Source organism: Spea bombifrons, chromosome 9 (genome assembly GCF_027358695.1).
Source record: "Spea bombifrons isolate aSpeBom1 chromosome 9, aSpeBom1.2.pri, whole genome shotgun sequence".
NCBI lineage: Eukaryota > Metazoa > Chordata > Amphibia > Anura > Pelobatidae > Spea > Spea bombifrons.
In genome coordinates, this window is record NC_071095.1 from 21960504 (window position 1) to 21981676 (window position 21173).

The 21173-nt window shown below is 44.0% G+C and overlaps 1 protein-coding gene across 1 annotated transcript; it reads right to left on the bottom strand.

Moving 5' to 3' along the window:
- Positions 1-732: 732 nt before the first annotated feature.
- Positions 733-20192, bottom strand: RASGRP1 (RAS guanyl releasing protein 1). Its single transcript, XM_053474947.1, has 17 exons — positions 20045-20192; positions 14480-14661; positions 10118-10223; positions 9187-9249; positions 8257-8388; positions 7994-8147; positions 7729-7902; positions 7418-7534; positions 7033-7308; positions 6448-6528; positions 5587-5691; positions 4991-5100; positions 4175-4319; positions 3435-3471; positions 2778-2927; positions 1474-1856; positions 733-1179 (listed from the first exon to the last, which is right to left on the bottom strand). Exons 1-17 carry the CDS (start codon positions 20134-20136, stop codon positions 1051-1053), a joined length of 2436 nt encoding a protein of 811 aa, XP_053330922.1. The 5' UTR covers positions 20137-20192; the 3' UTR covers positions 733-1050.
- Positions 20193-21173: the final 981 nt, after the last annotated feature.

Genomic DNA, 21173 nt, shown 5'->3' on the forward strand with positions numbered 1-21173 from the left:
TCGCAAAATAAGCAGCCAATCAGTGCCACCTTCTGTGTCACATGACAATTATGTATTGTCTGAAATAAATACAAATGAGGCAAAATGAATGGATTTATTACTACGGGAGCGGGGGATAGTAAGAAGTACTGAGTTTTAAGAACAGCATTTCTGAATTAACACTTTCTCCGTTATACCACTACTGGCTTCAAGTTGAACTGGAGAAATTAGACTAAAATTGTCAGCTTATATTAGATGAAAAAATGCCTCTAGCATTGTACAGAGGCAGAGCGAGACGACCTGGAACCGGCAGGACTGCTTTGTTGTTTGTGGTTTTTTTGGTCAGTTTCTTGGTATAAATGCGCATCGGGTGCCTCCGATGTGAATGCATTGTAGCCGAGGTTCTCCAAACATGACACGACCGCTTCTCTTTAATCCGCCCTCCGCCAAGTTCAGTAAGCACAAGGGGAATTGTCCTTGCAGTTACTGAGCTGCAGGCGAGGTAAATGAATTAAAGGGTCACTCCTGTCCTTTTGTCCGCTGAATCGCTGGCTGCGTGTTTGTAGGAGTTCTCTTCTGCGTGATGCGTCCATTCAATGCACGGCAGAGTTCTTGAAATACGCATCGTAAGCATTCGAGGACTGAATATCCCAATCCCTCAATCAATAATTGACGATACACATCAGCAACACTCATTGCTATATGCTGAACTATGTATGAAAAGTCGCTCTTCGTTCACAACTCCTCCATGAAGTCCGAGAACTGAATTGCCTGCCCATGGAGCAGCTCCTACCCGATAAATAGACGGATACAGTCGGCAACCACTGCGCTAGCCGAGGCAAGGGCCACCCCTGGCCTATTTGCTCACAGAATACATGGAAAGTATGTGAAATACTGTCTCTTGTAACCGTGTCGAGAGTAGGTGGCCTTGGATATCCAGGCCAGAAACAGCAGTTACATGTATACAAACACACGACGTCACAATAGCTACACATCTAGCCTTCAAGCTAAGTTTTGTTGACGCGGTTGACGGACACCGATGTGCGATCTCACCAATCCTCGTAGGAAGGATCACTTTCCGTGGGGTTCGCCGTCTAGAACATATTTCCTGAGCTCTGCCCGCAGAGTTTCAATTCGTCTCTGAGCATCTTTCAGTTGGATCTTCAAGGCTGTGTTTTCCTCCTTCAGAAAAGTCTTCTCCTGGTATTTGGAAATAAGAAAGCAAAACAACACGGTCAGGCTGTTCGCTCTCCTGGCACTTAAACCAAACCGACGTTAAATATAGGCAGGTGTGGATTCAAGCCGATGCTGGATTAAATCAATATAAAATACGTTAGACGTGAACAAACCAGGACGGATCGTTTGAGTTAACGCTACGGCTTTTGATTACTGCCATAGACTAAAGAACTAAACGGCTCATCTCTTCTGGCCATTTTTTGCTGATGTAAAGACTCAATCTGAGTCATTCAGAAGGTTTTCGAGTTTTTGTTATACCTGTTCCAGCTCCTGAGCAGCGGTTTTGACTCCTCTCCCCTCCTCCTTGGCCTTGCGAATCGAGTCTTTGTTTTCCCATTTGGCGCAGGCCCTCTTTCGAATGGGAACGGGACTGGGGCAGGGGGATGGGTTGGGGCTGGACAGTAACAGGTACGTGGGCTCGGGTCTCAGACTTTGGGGTGGGGAGGGAACCTGCAGACACGGACTTCTTGTTTCAGGCTCTGTCTGGGTGGCTCTGTGTTTGACAGCAGCTTGAAGTCGTACAGAGATCTTCTGAGCTGAACTTCCCATCAGCATGATCGTGCGGTCCTTGCTCACCTCACTGTGGTCATTATCTTCTCCGTTTACATAAGAAAAGGAGTCTCCGTCAACTCCTAAGCAGTCTGAGAAGAGATTGGTACAGGTCACTAAAAGTCCGACGTCGTTCTGAAGGCAAAAAGCTAGCTCAGCACAGAGATCTAAGAAACCCTTACAGAAGGATTAATCATAACAGGGAAGATTCAAATAAATCATTTCCACCCAACATTCTGACAAAAAGTAATCTCTATGCATGAAGATTACAGAGAGAATTCAGCGGACTGTGCCTTACTCCTACCTTATTGCAGGACCAACCACGGTCCCGATTCATCATATTCTGCAGGGCCGTATAACTGGTAAACACGACACGACAAGCTGCACATCACATAATTTACAGAAACAAAATAACGAGGGCCCTTCTCAAATGAGTTCACAGTAAGTAGAATTTTATATGAGTGCCGCTGCATGTTCTCCAAAGTGCTCGTCTTCAATAACTTTGCAGTTCAAGTTTTGGGCCATATTATTATATATCGCCATCAAATTCCGTAGCACTGTACAACGGGTAGACAGGACATAACTAGTAGTATGTAACATGACAAATTGACTTACAGAGACAACAGGAGAGATATGTAGAAATATGTAGTGGTGTATTTAGGTGGGGCTCTGCCGTAGACCTGACACCCCCTCACAAGCTACCTGTCTGTTCCTCGCTCCCTCTGGTTGGGAATGTGCAGCGGGGAGCGCTGAGACATGACATCATAGCCTGGTGATCCACTCATAAAGGACACGCAGTACCATGTATGAGGTAATATGAGGGCTGGAACGGCTGGGTACAGTCCTCCATAATATAAATGGGACAGTTTTTTTTTTGTTTTTTTTGTTTTTTTTTTTTAACATTGGTGCATTTTTTTTTTCTAATCGTGACTGTAAAGCATAGTGATGCACTCCCAAAACTTCTAGCGCTTCTAGAAAGAGGGACACTAGAAGCAGTGTGCTCATTTACTCACCAGATGTAGACCCTTTGCTGGCTGACAGGAAGGCGCCCGGCTGTGCGTTGTCAGGTAGCGAGCTGCCGTCCCCTGTAGAGTATTTCAATCTCTTCTTGCATTCAAACACCACGAGCTCCTTGCACTGTTTGTGGCAATTCATCCCGCAATCTAGAAAACAAAGGGAATGGGAAGTTATCTCCATATTTCCTATTCTCAGTGAATTCTGTATGAGCTTGTTTAAGTCCACTTCATGCACTAATTGTATTTCAAACACAATTTAAAATCAGGAATTCCTTACCGCTGTTACTTAATTGTAAGCCAGGGCCATGCACCCCATTATTTTTGGATATCCCAGCTTGACCATACAGAATTCCCGGCCTGTTTAGGACCCCCAAGGACTGGCTTTGTGCCGACGTGATCTAAGCAATGCTTTTTTTTACCCATTGAACACTTGTGTACCAACCCTCTATCTGACATCACACAAACCCAGCCGGGCAGAGTACCAGGATTACCGCACATGCGCAAAAGCACTGGGGGCACACACACACGCATCTTGTCCCTGAACCTTCTGGCTCAGCACTGAACTGTACATAGCAGCACTATACCCGTGCCAGTGACAGCACAGCATCAGGATCTGAACTAGCTTTATGAATAGTTTCAGTATAAAGTACTAACCTTTGCAGCGGTATCCTTGTTTGATCACACCCCATAGCTGAAGGAGACAAAAGGACAAATTATGTTGTGTACTAAGTGGTCATTCTCTGCATCTGTACACTAATTGCCATTGTCAATGTCATCTTTACATAGGCATATCAAATGTATTACGATAATGCATTAAAGGCACACTCCAGCCATCATATGCACTATAATGCGTATGACTGGTGCGTGGTCCAATTTGCAAATGCTTGGGGGGATTCTGCCCCGTTCCCAACTCCCCAGCCGAATGCCCCCCAAGAGAAGCATTCAGCCGAATGCATTCCCTTGCACTTGATGTACTCCCCTCCAGCGCGGTCTCTGGTGAAAACTGCCTGCAGGGGTCTGTTTAGACTCCTGTGTGCATGTGTAACATTTTCCTATTGATTTCAATGGGAGCCCTTTCCTGCCTCTGATTGGTTGCTTAAGCTGTCAATCTGTGACAAAACAGTGCTTCCCCTTGATTCCATTAGAAGAACTTTACTGCCACTGATTGACAAGAACTTCCGGCACATGAAAGGTTTCTGTTTCGGGCGTTTCTTATTTTTTTTCATACTAGAAGAACACATATTATAGTACTCACAGAGGGTTAGGGTTACTCACAGAGTACTTTAATAGTCGGGGGGTCAGGGACATTAAACTGTCCCGTTAATTATGTGGTTCTTAGCTTCATTGAATTTTATCTTCTAAGACAGAATGACTTGTAAATTCTGGATACTCACAAAGCCGGCACAGTTATCACAGAAGGTCGGGCGCAGGTATGTTGTCTCCTGAAAGTTATGGAGAAATCCCAGGCCAAGTTTGGAGCAGATGGAGCTAGCTCGCATGAAGTATGCAGTGATTTCTTGCCTGCTGATTAGACCTTCCCTGAAAATGAGAGAATAGATGGTAAGACGTAAAAGATACTGATGTCACGTTTTGTTTAATTATTTCCATAATTCAGACAACATGGGCAACACTCCGGAAGGAAGCCAAATCAAGTCAAGTGTTTGTGAAACGTGCGTAACAAAGAATGGATTCCAAATTTAGCACCATGGAAAAAAAGTGTTAAAAGGAGCACATCCTCTGTGCTAAAAAGCAACGCCTGCTCACAGCCAAACAAAAGTTAAACTGTGGAATTAGGAAAAAGTGATTTAATAAAATGCATACACCATCTATATATTTAACCTATTTTAGTTTATTTAAGTATGTAGCGCATGAACGACACCTCTCCAGTTGTTGCTGCACTTCCATCACTGTAGCGGTCTGGGATTTAGGGATACCTGTACCCTATTAATACCATTCCTTTCCCGTTCTTTATTGAGATATACCACCCCCAAAATGAAAACATTACATCTGCCACCTTCGGTCGTCCGTTCTAGGTCAGCCTTGAATGTTCTTTCAATAAAACAGGGTTATATCAGGGTGTACAAGTCCTTGAGAACCCGAGGTTTTATTATAATGAATACAAAACAGCTTTAATGATTTATGGCATGACCCACGGAAAAAATGAATGGATTATTAATTCAACTGGCTGCTACCTTGTGTCGTTTGCTCACCTGTCTTTATCCATTATGCAGAAGGAGAAAGGGAAGCTGGCAGCTATCTTCTCAAACTCTTCCTGAGATATGTATCCATCCTGATCCAGGTCATAGTTCTTAAAGACAGACTAAACAAGAAGACAGGAGACATGAAGAGCCGATACAGGGATACGGGTGTGCGGATACACCTAAATACAAACGCACATACCCACAGCGTGAAGAGGGCAACTTAAAATATAGCACCCGAGATGTGGCTATGTGTACTTGTATTTAGGTGTAGTGACTTTACGCTTTTGTATATCAATAAATTCTGTGTGTTTTTATTTTTTTTATTTGGCATGCAGATCTATTATTTATCGTCTGGTATATTTCTGGATGTGCGGGAAGGCAGCTTTAATTAGAAGCAGTCAGTAGCGGGTACGAATACTACCCCTTCTACCCAAAGACCCATAAAGGTCCTGTAATCAGTTGTGATTCCCACGGCCACTGAGCAAACATGTAGGGTTCCCAGGTATGGTGTTTATGGGGCTTTACCTGTTGAGATTCCCATTGGCATGTCCCAGAACGTTTACACAAACTACGCAGACACACAATGGACTACATAATTCACTTACATCCACCATCCTCTGAACGTGTTTGCTTATGGTCTTGGGGTCTGGTTTAGGAGAGACTCCAGATGCCCAGTCGGCCACCACCGGCGGCTTAGATGGTGTGACGGGCTGCGTACAGGGAAAACAAATCAAGAAAACAGGTATATTTAGTTTCAGGGTAAAGAACTCGGTTTCAGGAAAAGGGTAGGGAAATCCCTGCATTACTCATGGCTTTTTTTTTGTCCTGACATCACCTCCTTTCTCTTCACTGCCCTTCTAAGGGTGCCAGAAGCAATCAACCACAGAAGGGGAGGAATAACCGTACAAATCCTGACAATAGGAAGGTAAAAGGGAACCGTCGCCAACACTTCCTAAAACCTGTGCTGTTTCCCCTTTTCTATCAGAGTAGGTTTTTTTTGGGGGGGGGGGGCATTTGCTTTATAGATATGGGACTACTGTATATCACAGAAAGTGCTGTGTGCATTATATACACAAAATTTATACTGAATAGAATTATTAACTGTATTGAACTGTAAAGTGTTCAATTTGCCCCAAAAAAGTATAAATATTGTATAGCACTTTGAGCTGGTATAAAGCACACTTTACTTTTAGAGGGTTACAAACCAACTTCACAGTTTGTGTGCATGTACAGGTGAGATAATAGCACCAGCGAGATGTTATTCCCATTACTGTCTCTTTTATCACACTCCGATATCACTTCATTTACAGCAATTGCACAGAAATGTCCCGCTAATATGGGTCAACGAATCCTGCGATTCTAAGCTAACCCCACGTTTGAACAAAAAGCTTTCTATTGCCCTTTTAGGTTGTTTGGCTTTTGATGCCGAGATATGCCACGCATGCCGCGCAGGGGACTAGCCGTACCGGTGCCCGGTGGTTCCTTGGCTCCCGTGCGTACGATAGCTCATACATTTCATCTTCTGTGTAATATAAATCAAGGGAAAGCTGGAATAGAGCAAAGGAAATGGTTAGCTTAGGGCACGGTTGTCCTACTTTTTTATGGAAAGGGAACAAAGAAACATAGGTGGGGCATTGGATCTCATGAAATCTAATACACTAGAATGTACAGAGATTAGGTCAGTTGCGAAACAAGCTCTGCAAGCGGCTATTTCATACCACTACCGCTTCTTGCCGTCTGCTAATAACAGAATAGTTAGTGGCAACTGTATAAAGGTCATTTCTTTCCCAAATATTACATAGGTATACACATCATCCTTCCAGCTGCTGGGTGGACATAATCCTACTGCTTACAATGCTGTATCTACCGCGGTATCTTTCGATTCCATTGTTAATCACGGTAACGACGTCATTGTTTTCTAAAGGCAAGGCTTATTACAGGCCTTAAACATAAGCCATTTGTGAAGTGATTACTAGTGGTGTGGAAAGATCCTAGATTTGCGGTGGTTAAAAACGACACTGTCCTCATCCAGCTCATAGCTGCAGACTCACTGTAAGGAGATGCACCAGGTCCATGTTGGCATCCAACGGAGGAGCAATGTTCTGCAACTGGACAAGCTCATTGATGTGACTATACAGAGAATGGAGCTTGGGCACATTGATCTTCTCTTTCTCCAGAAAGTCTGGCATGGCTTCATACAATGAGATGAGGTCCTTCAAGTGCACGCCGAGAATGGGAATCTTGAAGTTGCTGCACTCGTTATATACTCTTCTATAATTGTCATAATTTCTGCAGGAAGACAGCAGCTCTGTCATCTCGTTAAGGACCTACAAGACACGATGATATTATTTGGGTCACTTCGTTTGAACCTACGTTAGCTTTGCATATTGAAAGACCGAACCATTATCTGTGAATTCTCTGCGTTTAAACACGTACCTTGCTGACCTCGTGAGACACGTGTGAGCTGGTCTCCTTGAGCCTGGAGATAGAGCTGTGGCACAAGCCTCCGATGACAGCCATCAGTGTGTTGAAATTCTGTAGCTGTTGAAGTTTCTGCAAAAGGAAGCCAAATATATTCAGGGATCTTAATAACGCATGAAACTCTTGTCTGCTCAATACAGACCATCTGTCCTAAAATCACTGACGTTTGGTAAATCCTTCAGATTTAAGAGATTGGATCATCCGCTCAGTGTCTGGAAATGTACACAGCAGGGTGCGTGGTCAGAAGACCTCAGTGTAATGCTCACCTGGGCCACGTGAATGAATTTGGTGAGGACCTCGGCACGGAGCTGTGGAGTTGGCCGGCTCAAAACCATTAGTTGGACCCACTGAGAGATTCCATTACACAGAGCGATGGAACGTTCCATGGTCGGATTATCTTTTACACAACCATTGACAATGTAGTTCTGATAATCAGAGAACTAAAAGAGAAAGGAAATATCATAGCTGATATAAAAGTAAATCCCATAGGTATTAGTGCCACAATGGGGCATGCAGACTGCAGCTACTCACAGAGATCCTTCGGAAAGACTTAAACTCCAGGTAGGTCAGATGTTCCGCCAGCTCCTGCGGCTCCAGGTGGTCAAACAGCAGAGATACTTTCCTCTTCTTGCTGCAGTTGGGTTTTATTCGCTGAGTGAGTTTACGCGACCAATCACGAGAGTTTCTAAATGAGTGAATTAAGAAAATAAAGAACAATTATTATTATTATTATTATTATTGTAATGTGTTATCATCACTATGTGGGCTCTAAATGTCTGTCTATAATCACTCACATCTGCGCTGTGTCAAGCAAGCCCCAGTGGGATTCTTCTCCTTGTGCTCTCACCAGCTCCTGGAACTCCTCCATAGTTTTGGTTAGTTTGGAATCCGTCTTAAACATTATCCAGAGCTCACTGATCCAATATCTTAATGAAGAGTGGGCAAAAGATCTCATTAAAGCATATATAATATTATATATATTATATATATATATATACACACACACACATATATCATATATTTAATAGTAATAAACGCAAGTTAATTGGGAACGTTTTTGTGTACTGAGATAACAATAAAGCCAGATAGCAACATTCATGTTACTGGAAGATAAATATTTACCCCATCACACAAATTAAAATAGGCCCCATCCTCATCATTAAATCATTTAAAGAACAATCTCGACATTGGGAGCGTTCTCTGAATGGGTCCCAATGCATATCGATGCACATCTATCTCATCTAAGTCCTCCCCTGGCTGCCACTACTGAAACCGGGATCTAAACTTCTTGCCAATGCACCGTAGCCCTGACACAGAAGCCAATCGAATGCATGCTAGCAAGACATCGGTGTTCAGATAGCATACATGGGATTGGCTGCATGACACTTCTACTGAGCATGTGCAAGTGGCGTACTTAAGTATGCTCTCAGCTTTCAACCGGGGAGGAGCTAAATCAGGCAGGAATCTTATTTTCCAATCCAGTAACTAAGCAATTACAATGGACTTCAGTATTTGGCATGAGAATAGTCAACTTTGTTCAGCCGAGTCTCACGAAACTAGTGTTGGCAGGCAGAGTCAAGCTTGAGAGTTCTAACATTCGATCTAGATAAAGTATCTCGGCTAAAGTTTACACAACTAAAGTGCAGATACCAGCTCGCACGGACCACTGTTATTTACAGGCTTATCCAAATACTCGGTACAGAGATGTCGTATTATCGTCTTACCTTATAAAGTAACAGATCTTGAGGCAGAAGGGCATGGCTCTCTTCCCCAGAGCATCCTGATATGTATAGACCTTAAGTTAAGGGACGAACCACTAAAGCATTGCAATCTTTACACGTGTAGGAATACAATACTATACACCTGACACAGGCAGGTGGGAAAAGGCCCAGATCTCTAGAGAAATGTATCCTCCGGTAATTAGTACTTGTACCAATGAAACAAGAGCCTCCAGTTTCTAAACAATACCTCCATGCGTAGATTGGTGATGCATGTCCAGGCCACCAGGAGAGAACGCGTACCGTACATTACTATACAACCCAGCAACGACGTTTAAAGGCAGGTACGGTTGATGCAAATGTAGTATTTAGTTCTTTGACGGCTGCTTGCGCTTAGGTACCTAATAATGTTTAAGGAGCCAGTAATGAAGGATTCTACAATACACAACCATCTATTGTCATTGGTCATACTAGCAACACACGTGCCAAGATGTCCATTTCTAAGGGACTTGGAGAGGGCCTATCCCAGTGAATAATGGGACAGTAAAAGAGAGGAGAGATGAGATCGAAATATACTTAAAAGGGATGTTCTAAACGTTCTAAGGGATGCCAAAAGGAGGGATGTTCTACAGCAAGAACAAATGGGAAGACTAGGTGGGTCGGATGGTCCTCCCGATGTGCACAGCCTAGCTAAGCTGGTTGGTATTCGCATAGCTTTGATGTAAAGCTTTTGTGTTGCCGTATTTTGGCACATTGGACAAGTAAACGCCATCGATGGGCATGTTGATGATATTGTTCTGTGCTTATTACTAAAGTGATTCACTCGTTTAACATGTTTTGGTACATTAAGCTGGGCTGCAACAGCTAAGGTGTTCTTCTGTAGAATTATCCCGCGCAGAGGCCGCCAACGATGCCGACGACGTACAACAAAGGATATAGTGTCCTGAGTTTGGTGAGAAGGTCTGAGGAGGGGATCAGGAACCCGTGCATGGTGATCATAACCTGCAGGAGCTCGCTGCTCTCACGCACATTCCCATCATTATCTGAAAACAAGAAAGGGAGAAAAACATGGTCAATGCGCCAATAGTCCGGGGCAGACAGGCTCCAAGGCGCGTAATAGCAAAGCGCATGATGCCTGCAGCCTTTCAGAATGTGTTCATCCATTCCACTCCATGAATGTCCACGCCGTCAGATAAACCGGATCCATTAAATCATGTTCCTTCCTTTACAAATGCTATGTAGGCAGATATAACACGCCATCTGCAGCCAGATTTACTGAAGATCTTGTCATGGATTCTGCATTCGGACACTCGATATTAACAAGCCCAAAAGACTAGGCTAGTACTCTGGTCTACTAGGGATCATCTGGGGCATTATATAATGTAATTATATCATCCTCAGAACCCATGGGATGTAGTAGGGGGGGAAGAAGACCCCCCCCGCACATGGAGGAACAAGAAGGAGTTACAGCGCCCTTTTAGCTTATATTATGCATCTTTACATGGAAAAGATGAAGAGTCGGACGCATTGATTAGCTCAGCTCTAGATAGTTTGGAAACTTGGGACCTCAACACATAGGTTCTCCTAATCATCTTACCAAGCTGTGGCCCACAATACCCTAATAATATATACAATATATACCCTAATAAAGGAGGACAGAAGCCCCTGCGAGAAGACTCCAATGTTTCATAGACACACAACGCCAAGTATATTTTAGCTATCGAACCTACGTTATAGTTTGGTGCGCTGTTTTTGCACGGAACCCGGCTATAAACCTTAAAGCGAGAAGCGTATCGGTGCGACGCTGTAGCCGCGGCATCTTATTAAAGCTCTGTGCACCTCTGCAGGAAGCCGCTAATCTCTCACACCCGGCTTCGAACTTCCTCCTCACTTCTCTTCCTTCTGTTCTCGCTTTGCAAGAAGCCATTGCAGGAGACTATTGTTATCGCGCAAATAAAAGAGCATGCTTTAAGGGAACGGTGATTTTGAAGCCCAACGGTGGCACCCATAATGCCTTTAGTATCTGGTTTAAAGGATGGGGCTTAGCCGCTAAACAGTGCGCTTTGATAGAATGAAGAATTCCGTCTCGTTGCATTAACTACGTCTTCTGCGAGATCACACAACCCTTTTTTTTTTTTTTTAAACACACCAGGTTTGGTAACCATTGCAACGTTTGATTCACACAATGGAATTCTCCACCGTAAATGATGTGCGTCAATGAACCGGACGTCTGGAATGGAAAATAAGTAGATGACAGCAACTCCCATCATCCAGTGCCACGATAGACCTACTAGATCAAGTGCCGGCTATATAACCTGGCTCTTATGCAACGGGATGTATGTAGGATGACAAGTTCTTTTCAGCAGCTGAAGATAAAACAGCACTATAAGCACTTAATCTGTTACTTACTCAGAGGATCGCGTCATGGAAAAGAAAATGAAATTAAAGAGGCTGTTTCTCCGTTTCACTTCTTGTGTTCTGTCAGGTTAGCGGCAGATAGCCCGCCGTGTTCCCTTTCACGGAAAGCTGATGTATTAATGCTAATGTGATTGTAATTTTCCTCCATTTTCCTCTGGAGTGGCAGACAATAGAGGACTTGCTTTTGTTAATTTTCCTCCCACGTTTTCTGAGCACAGAATCAGTCTCGGGGTGGGGGTTCCAAGTAACACATAAAAAAAGCCCCTCCAGCTAAAATAATATTACATAAAATAATGTTCTACACAGGATGCGAAAGAGCCACGGCACATAGGCAGAGTTCACCTGGGGGACTATTGTTAAGCGAAAATTCACATAAAAAAATATACCAGTGGCAAATTTTATTAACATTTTAAAAGCCCAGCTTGACGTTTAAAGGAGCAGCCGTCCCTATTTATTAATGCTGTTTACCTCCATCCTCCCTGTGCCCCTGTAAGAAAATGCTCGGTCTCGCCCCACTGCTGGGGTCCGCCGCTACCCCGGGGGTTTTAGGAGGCTAATGCATGAACCGGCCGATGAGACGCAAACAAAATCTACCGCCCGGGAATTACAAACCGGGATACGGGAAACCGGCAGGACTGCAAAAACAATCCCACAAGCGCATTAAACATTATTATAATAATAGTAAAATGCAAGTTTGCAAAAAGGGCCCTCTTTACCTAATGCATAGATTTGTCTTAGTGCTGTCAATTCTAGTTTTTCCTACTTTTGTACGGACTGTACAAAGCGCTGTGTATATTGTTGGCGCTATATAAATAAAAGATGATTATAATTCTGTTTACTGATGAATATAAGCAGCAAATGTATGTTAGGAACACGTCTAGGACTATCTTTAATGTGGGGCAAAAAGGAAAGCTTCCCGAGGCTTACCATGGTGCCCCCAATCAACAGCCACCATAACCCAGAGGTGGAGGTCTGTGCGGACAACGGTGGCTGTTGGGACCCCTGTTGCTGCTGTTGGGCACTGGGATATGACATCACATCGTGGGCTCTGCATCACCGGGTGGCGCACACGCCATTAGGGAGGAAGCATTAGTGGCTGCGCAAACCTCTTCCAGATCCCATATTATATAAAGGCGGCCCTGAGCACACCGATGGCCGCTGTGGCAGGATCTGGCCGATTACCCTAAACGTGGAATGGAACCCTAAGCGTGGAATGGTGGCGCTGGGTGAAGACAGATTACGAAACAGCGACTGATCGCTTCCGTAAAGCGAGATCATTTTAAACCGAAACGTTTCCGAAGCCATCAAAGACAAAGCGCAAGCTGAAGACAGTTCTGAAAGTGACGGTGCCCTGTAAACATTGTACAACACTAACGAGCGTCAACGCTTGTTCCATAACAAACAAGTCCGGTTACGCTAACTAGTTTTCAGCAGTGAAAAGGTTAATAGCTTCAAAGGCCACGCAACAAAGTATCTGGATACACCGCGTTATCGACTGGGCACAAGTGGACTGTCTGTCTTCAAAGAGGCTGCGGCCGGCTCCGTGTGACATTTCGAGATCAGAAGCTGCGACCACGCAGAACATAACTGCCTCTACACACGGCTTATGATTCATTTCCACAACATACTTTCATCGCTGCCATAGAAACGTCCACACAGACATTTATTCATATAGCGCCAGCAGGTTCCGTAGCGCTGTATCATCAGCGGGATCATTTAAAGTCACACACACAACAAACTGGTACAAAAGGAGAAGATGGCCCTGCTCCTGAGAGCTTACAATCTATCAGACGTAACAACGTGTCACTCAAAGAAAAAGACTTGCCTATTCACGTCTCCATGACCGGCGAATCTGAATAAGGCCAACAAACAACAAATCACAATATACGAGGCCACAGGTAGGCATGAGATGGCAGTCACTGTAAAATGTTTACAACTTGCTCTAGAACTGGAACATTACTTTACTTAGCTAAACGCGTAGCCGGCACCATTTCGGTGGAAATGCCGGGCAGTCGCATGGCGGCATTCTTCAGCTCGTTGTGCAATGGCACCAGAAATAATAATAAAAAGACGCAAAGATATGACACAAAACCAGATACTATCAAACGTTAAAAACGAAATAAAATTGTTAAAGGGGATTTAAAGATAATCCTTGTTTTACGTACATTCCAAAAACCCTGTTTACAGAAGGTGAAGATCACGGTGTAGAACATGAGATGACAAATTCTGGAACAGCAGAACGCTGAGAGCCAGGAGACCCAGGAACCGTTCTGGATTCCCAGAAGCATGAGAAGAAAAAGTGATTGAACCATATTAGCCCAACATAAAATGTAATATTTGTTGGGACCTTTTTGTTAGTTGGCCCAAAAAAATGTATCAACTTCAACCAAAATCTCATGAAACATGGAAGGTAAACATTTGGAGCACCACGGAGGTCTTAAGATTCCTGAAAAGATCTAGGAAGCCTTTGAATTTTTCTACGGAATGATTCAGGTCAACCTTAACGATCCGAACCAGAACCCTCGGCTCTGTCAGCAGAACATCGGTAGGGCGGCCATCTTTAGCATGTCCTGCAGATTTCATAGGACCCAAGACTGACCCAAGACTGACTTTTAACCAGTCTTCCAAAAAGGGTATCCAGGAAACGTTAGTAAATAAATCATCCAATGGCAAACAATCTTACCACATTAACAAGTTGTTGACAAGAATCCCGGCAGGTTTTAGAGGACATTAAGCCTTGGTCTTGAGATTGATATTAAACAAACCACTATGAGTTATGCTCTTTCTTCATTTTAATATTAAGACAATCTGGAAACACACACATACGCACTAAACTAATTAAGACAGCCTACAAGTTGGGGACAAAACAGGGATAACTCACCGAAGGTTTGGATGCACATGTGTATGAGGTCGTCCAAGCTGGCTCCTTTAGCAAGTTGCCCCAGTGGCATCATCACTCGTAAAGGAGCGACGGTATGTAGTTTGGGATGGGATGTGCAGTGGATGATTTGCTTCAGCTCCAGAGCCAGTTTGGGGATTGTGGTGCAGCCATGAGTAGGTCTACTGAAGAAGAGGAGAGAACGTGGAATGAGCATCACAAGAGCATCACTGATGAAGGCAGAAGCCTACAAAGGACTCCTGGAAAGGAGGGGGAGATGACCCTAACCTCCTATCTCCTCCCAGTAACACAGGGCTGGCGACTTGGTGTATTTCTTCGTGTGTTTGGATGTACACATTTGTTGCTACATATGTATACTTAACCGCACTTAAGAAATCCATTGTTATTTGTTTACAAATATATCCATATAATCCAAATATATACATTTTCAGAAACCCATGGCAGAGGAAGATGAAAAGAAGGATCCGGGGCAGAACCTTCAGATGTTTTGTTTCTATTAGGGGTGATTATTGGATAAAGATGAGAATAATAATGCATCTGATATAAAGTGATATATTATACAAGAACTCGAAAAAGGGTGTATTCAGTGAAATAGCAAGTAACCTGCAGCTGAAACGAAGCATTCAATCACACCGCATTTATTTTGCATTTTAAAGAGCCTGACTACAGCTCGCTTTTCCCACGACAAAAATGTCATCTCAAATCAATTTGCCCACAATGTAAGCCATAGTGGTTAATTCCCAAAGGACTCATTAGAGACGCAGTCCCACTTACACCAAACATTCTCACTCTCAAGTATCTTAAGTAAAGAAGCCTTAGCACATCTGTCAATGTATTTCTCCCTGAAGGTTTAATCACATGAAAGCGAAGCGGATCTGTAGGTCCAGATTTGACTGTTGGTTCATCCATTAGACTATCAGCAAGCCTAATTAAACCCTGGCTTCAGCCAGCTGGTCAAACTGTAATGCACGCTGCGGCAGACTATTACCATAACTATCTATCTGCCGACATCAAATAAACCTAGCGGCGTATTAGGTTTCCAGTAGTAGGCGAAGGGTTAGGCGAAGGCCTAGGGTTGCCACGCCGTCCTGGTAGTACCCGGCACAGGGACGACTGCGGTTCTCACCAAAACAGTGGCCAAAGGCACATTTTCTAGATGTCCACTATAGATTCCAGTCTAACGCAACACTCGCCAGCAGGGACTATGCATAATGTCCATAAAAGAAGCACAGAATGGATCTACCACTTGATTCCTGCACCAATTGCTAAATAAAGTTCTAAGACAATCTTAAAACCAGAGCAGTCCAGGGGGCAAAGCAAACGATGCTTGCTCATTAAATAAATTGTCCCCCCCCCCAGAGAGTGCAAACACATTTCCATATTAACTTTGTGTATCAACATTATTCACTAATAAAAAGTGTGTACGCTGGCAGCGGAGTACAAATCCTTATGGTGTCTTTCTGGGTCATCATGTTCACATATGAGGTAACGCTCCAAGTCTTTACATCGAACCCTCCAAGGATCGGCATTGCGCAATTTCCGGGGCTATCTATCATAGCCGTCATTTATTTCTAGGAACACATAGAGCGAAATAATTCTCTTTCCGAGCAAGCCCCAAGAACAGTTTCAACGTGATAATGCCCTAAGACCGCTCATTTACCGTTAAAGTTGAGTGAATTAACCCATTCAGTCTGGAGCACCGGCTATCCGTCCACACGTGCACAGCGACAGAGAGCTTAGATGCACTTCAAGTGACGTTCCCAAGCTTGGCTGGGTTCTGCCATTAGAGAACCCAGCTGCGCCCAGTCAAAACCAGTCCAAATCAGCATGGATACCCATTAAACAGGTTGGGTTTCTGATATCAGCAAAGAGGGCAGATCTGCTAAGCAGGGAGTACGATACCTTTACACCATTTAACTGTAAAAGCAAAATAAAAGCACAAAAATAAATACAAAAAATTAACTACCTATTGACTGCTTCTGCTATTTATTATATTATGTCAGGCACTTTCCTAGAAAATGTATAAATGATTATTGTAACAATTCAGGTTAATCCATTGATGGCATTGAGAAAAAAAATAAAATGATAAAATTAGAAATATAAATATGGCGACCAAGTGGGCTAAACACGTGGCACCCATAACGTTTTCTGCATTGTCGTAGAAGTAAAAGTGACGCTAGACCAGCTCATTAGCGGACTTTTCAAACACAAGCTGCGTCCGTGTGAGTTTCTGTAGAAGGACACATTTCTTAACGAGGATCTGGAAGCTGTTGGCGCGAATAAATTCTAAAATATTTGTTATGTTGGGGGTGAAGCACATTCGTCAGTAGGGTTAGTTTTAACGCAGCCACTCTAGAACACAGCATGGCGGAAAATGTCATCGTAGGCCACGTCGCATTCTTTTCACGCCCAGATGGCCGCAGACACCGCGCTAATGCTTTACGTTTAGTAATCCCCATGCATGATTGCACCGTGAAGCCCAATAAAACCCGCACAGAGCATTACCTGATGAAGTATCACTTCCCTGTAGCCGGCTATTACTCATACGGGAAGTTTCACGAACTCACACACACATACTAACCATTTACATCAACAAATCCCAAATCGACCTGCAACTCCTCATCCATCTCAAAGCCCGGCTCCAGCGACGAGTACGATGAACGCATCTGTTTCCATTAATAACACAACTGAACGATTAACTCTGCGCCCTAAAGCACGTTGTATCAAGTGTAACATGTTTAAAATGACAAATCCGTTTATGATGACAGATACGATTACAAACAAATAGAACAATTATAATAATATGAACAATCGTTTCAGAAAACACAGAATATGCATGCCCAGCATATATCGGCAGGGGGCTTCCTTGGACACCTCTTTTACCTAAGAATAGTCTTGCATACATTTTACAGGGGGGGGCTATTCAGATCAACTACTTCCTTTGCTTACATGCCAACAGTCCCAGATTCAGTAAGCAGTCCTGATCTGAAACTTGTTTGGGAGACCTTAGAAAAATGAAGACTGCTGATGGCTCTGCACATATTTGTTTATCATAATCTAAAACACTACGCGCGTACAGGTGTCGTATATTGCCCTCTATATATGTACCTGGCCGGGTGGCAAGCTACATGTAAGCCCACCGTACACGCGCTGTTACTGACCCACGACCCGACATACACATCACCCTCATAAAGTCATCATAGTCATCTACACGGCTTTTAGCATTATCAGGTTTATTGAAAGCACCCAGAACTTGGGCATTTTGCTTTAAAATAAAACATTTTTGAAGATATACGTTTTAAAAACAATATATTAGGATTTTTGACCTTACATCAACTGTGGCAGAAATATAATTTCCATAGCATTCCCTTTCCAATGAGGTTTGTTTCATGTGGTCTACATTTCTAGCTCCCAGCTACATTGTAAACTTCAAATTCTAGGTTTGATCCAGTAAACTCGAGCAGAACAGATAAATGTCACCATAAGGACAAAGATTTCATTTCAAAATCACAGTTAATGTGCCAAAGTTTGCCTTCTTTGGATATAAGTATCTATTAAGTAAGGTACTCGGAACTTTGTTAAGTAAGCCGCAACTTTAGTTCACAAACGATGTCACATTTTCATACAGCCACCTACAACTTAAATAAGACCCGTCCGGCCCATCTAGTCTGCCCCCGTTTCCTGATGTAGAGAGGCTCAGAGCCTTAATCATTTCTTGGTCTCGTCTTAGATTCAGGATCGTTATGCCTGTCCCATGCATGCTTAAATTGCCTCGCTGTGTCAACCTCTACCACTTCTGTATTAATCTTTCTACGGATGATCCAGTTATTGATTTTCAAGTGTAAGAGTGAGATCCATTAGCAAATAACTGTGTTAAAATACACATATAGAAAAGAACTACTATTGCTATATAGCAAGCAGAATAACCACTGCTTAAGGAAAGATCCAGTGTTCTTGATGTTACATACAACCCTAAATCTGTGCTTCTTCTAGAGATGCCCCCTCCTGAAAGACAGTCATCTCTGGTTTGTAAGCTGCAGAGTTCCTATGAGAAGCCCTATACAGCACCGCACGCACTGCTTCCGGAGCCTCTTAGATATGTTCTGGACCAGTGGCATGTTCTGAACCCAGGTGGGTCCAATCCTAAACCCAGCAGCACAGGGGGACCTGGATCCCCAGAGCCCCTGACTATCTGATGTCCAGAAGCAGTTGCAGGGTAAGTGCCCAAGCAGAGTTACCCAGTGAAAGCCTCCTGGACACGGACAGCCAAGGAAACACTTTCCACAACAGCATGGAGAAAATCAAACAATAGAATTCTACAGGTCCTTAACCCCTTCCATGAATGCACCCAGGGAAACAATAGTTAGGCATTGTCACTTATCTGGCAGCTCATGACATCCCTCTAGTGGGGGCTCTAAGTATTTTTAAGGGCCCTAAACAAAAAGATTTAGAGGAGCCACATGTAACATATTTAATTAGCCATACACAGCACAACCTGCTTGTTTTAAAATAAACAACACATTGTGGCCTAAGAGGACTATATTTCATATAGATACAGATTTTCATGGCTGGGGCCTCATGAGGCTCCAGGATCAATGGGGCCCCAAACAGCTATCCATCTGGCAGTGGCCCCTGTGTACACCACCCCTCCCACTTTGCCTGGAGGGTCCATATGCAGTTAGTTGGGCTGTCATTTGTTCCAATATGGATTTTACATTTTAAAAAAAAATCAATGAATATCCATTTTTACGTTAATACACACCTGCTTTCTGTCCGGTTTCTACAACAACAACAGCCTGCCCAAAACACTTACTGTCATACATCCAAAACAGCACATGATCACAACTCTCATCACACTCGTCCACCCTGTGGTGTAGTTTGCAGCCATTAAAGGGACAGGGGATGCGTCTGACTGCAAGCACAGGAGGGGGCTACAAAGTATCCTGTGCAGTTAGAGATAGTGAGCAGGTTTTTATTACTGTAAGACACCTGAAACAAAGTATCGATACATGGGGAACAGCGAGAGCACACCGTCCGCATTCTGTGACACAACATGTTAACGAGCCATACGTGTTCATTGCACTCACTGGATCCATGTGCATCCCATGCCCTGGCCCCTGAACCCCAACCATTACACCCAACAACCCCCCCGCATAGAAAACAATGCAGCATAGAAACAGAACAATCAAGCGATAGGTGTATGGAATGAATTCAAATAGCACAACAGCCAGGCTCTTTGCTGTACTTTGGGGCATTTATGGCAATTGTCAGCATTGCTTTTAGACCGGTGTGAACAGTGATCGTGACACACAGATACACACAAACACACAGAGAGATGCACACACAGATACATACAAACACACACAGATACACAGAAACACACACAGATACACACACAGATACACACAAACACACACAGATACACACACAGATACACACAAACACACACAGATACATACAAACACACACAGATACACACAAACACACACAGATACACACAGATACACACAAACACACACAGACACGAGCGATCTATAAGCCACCTACTGGGTGTCCTTCTTCTTGCCCACGGTGCCCATGATGAAGATGCTGCTGGGGTCGGAGTGATGTGCGGTGCCAGCACTCAGTCTGTATCCCATCCTGGAATGGAGGACCTGCCTGCGGCCGATCACTGGTCTCCACCCAAACACACCTCCCCGTGCCCAGCTCTGCCACTGCCCCAGCCTCCCCTCTCACCCATCACACCCATCACACCCAGGGAGACTTTAAACGACCACCTGGCGCCGGATGATGGAGCCCCCCAAGCACACGCACTGGTAACACTCCCTGCTCTCTACCCCACTAACTTTCCCCATAAGAAAGACAGCCCTGTGGTGCAGATCATCAGACTTCACTCCGCGACACTTCTGACAAGTTAAACAAATACCCAGCGCTCCCTCCCCTCTCCCTTCACACTCCCTTCCCTCTCCCTTCCCTCTCCCTTCACACTCCTCCCCCACAAACACTGAAGGCTGCGAAATTAACCCTCAGGTATCGCTTGCGTGGCATTTCTGTGGCCCCCAGAGCCCCCTATACATCCCATTCACTAACACACATTGTCATGTGATCTCCTTAACACCCCAGCTCCTGCTGAACAAAAACTCCCACTAAGCACAGGCAGATAACTGCCTGGCCATCTAAGAGGGGTAGACTATGGTGATCAGATGTAAATTGCTGTTGGCCTGTAGGATGCATTATAATTGCCCCTGGTTAATTGGAGGATTCAGGGCTGCCGAATATGATGGCGCTATATAAACTATCAGATTCCCAGCTAGTCTGCCCATTTTTCCTGATATCTCAATCAGTCTCGTCTTTTATGCCTACTTCATCCATGTTTAAATTCTATCTCTGTGTTAGCTTCTGCCACATCTCCTGGGAGGCTGTTCCATTCACCTTCTTTGTAAATCTAATTACATCAAATCTACTAGATAATAGGTAATCATCTGGTGACCATGACGCAGTGACCAGCACCTGACTCCTAGATTCGTGGAGAAAGAGAAGCGTTTCTGCACTTCTCTTACTCCACCAACCTGTCTGCATTATTCTGGCCTCCCAGTGCACAAAAGGGCGGGGCTACAGGGCCAGCTCCTCCCAGTTCTTCCAATCGGGAGAGAGGGAGTGTCCAGAAACTACTATT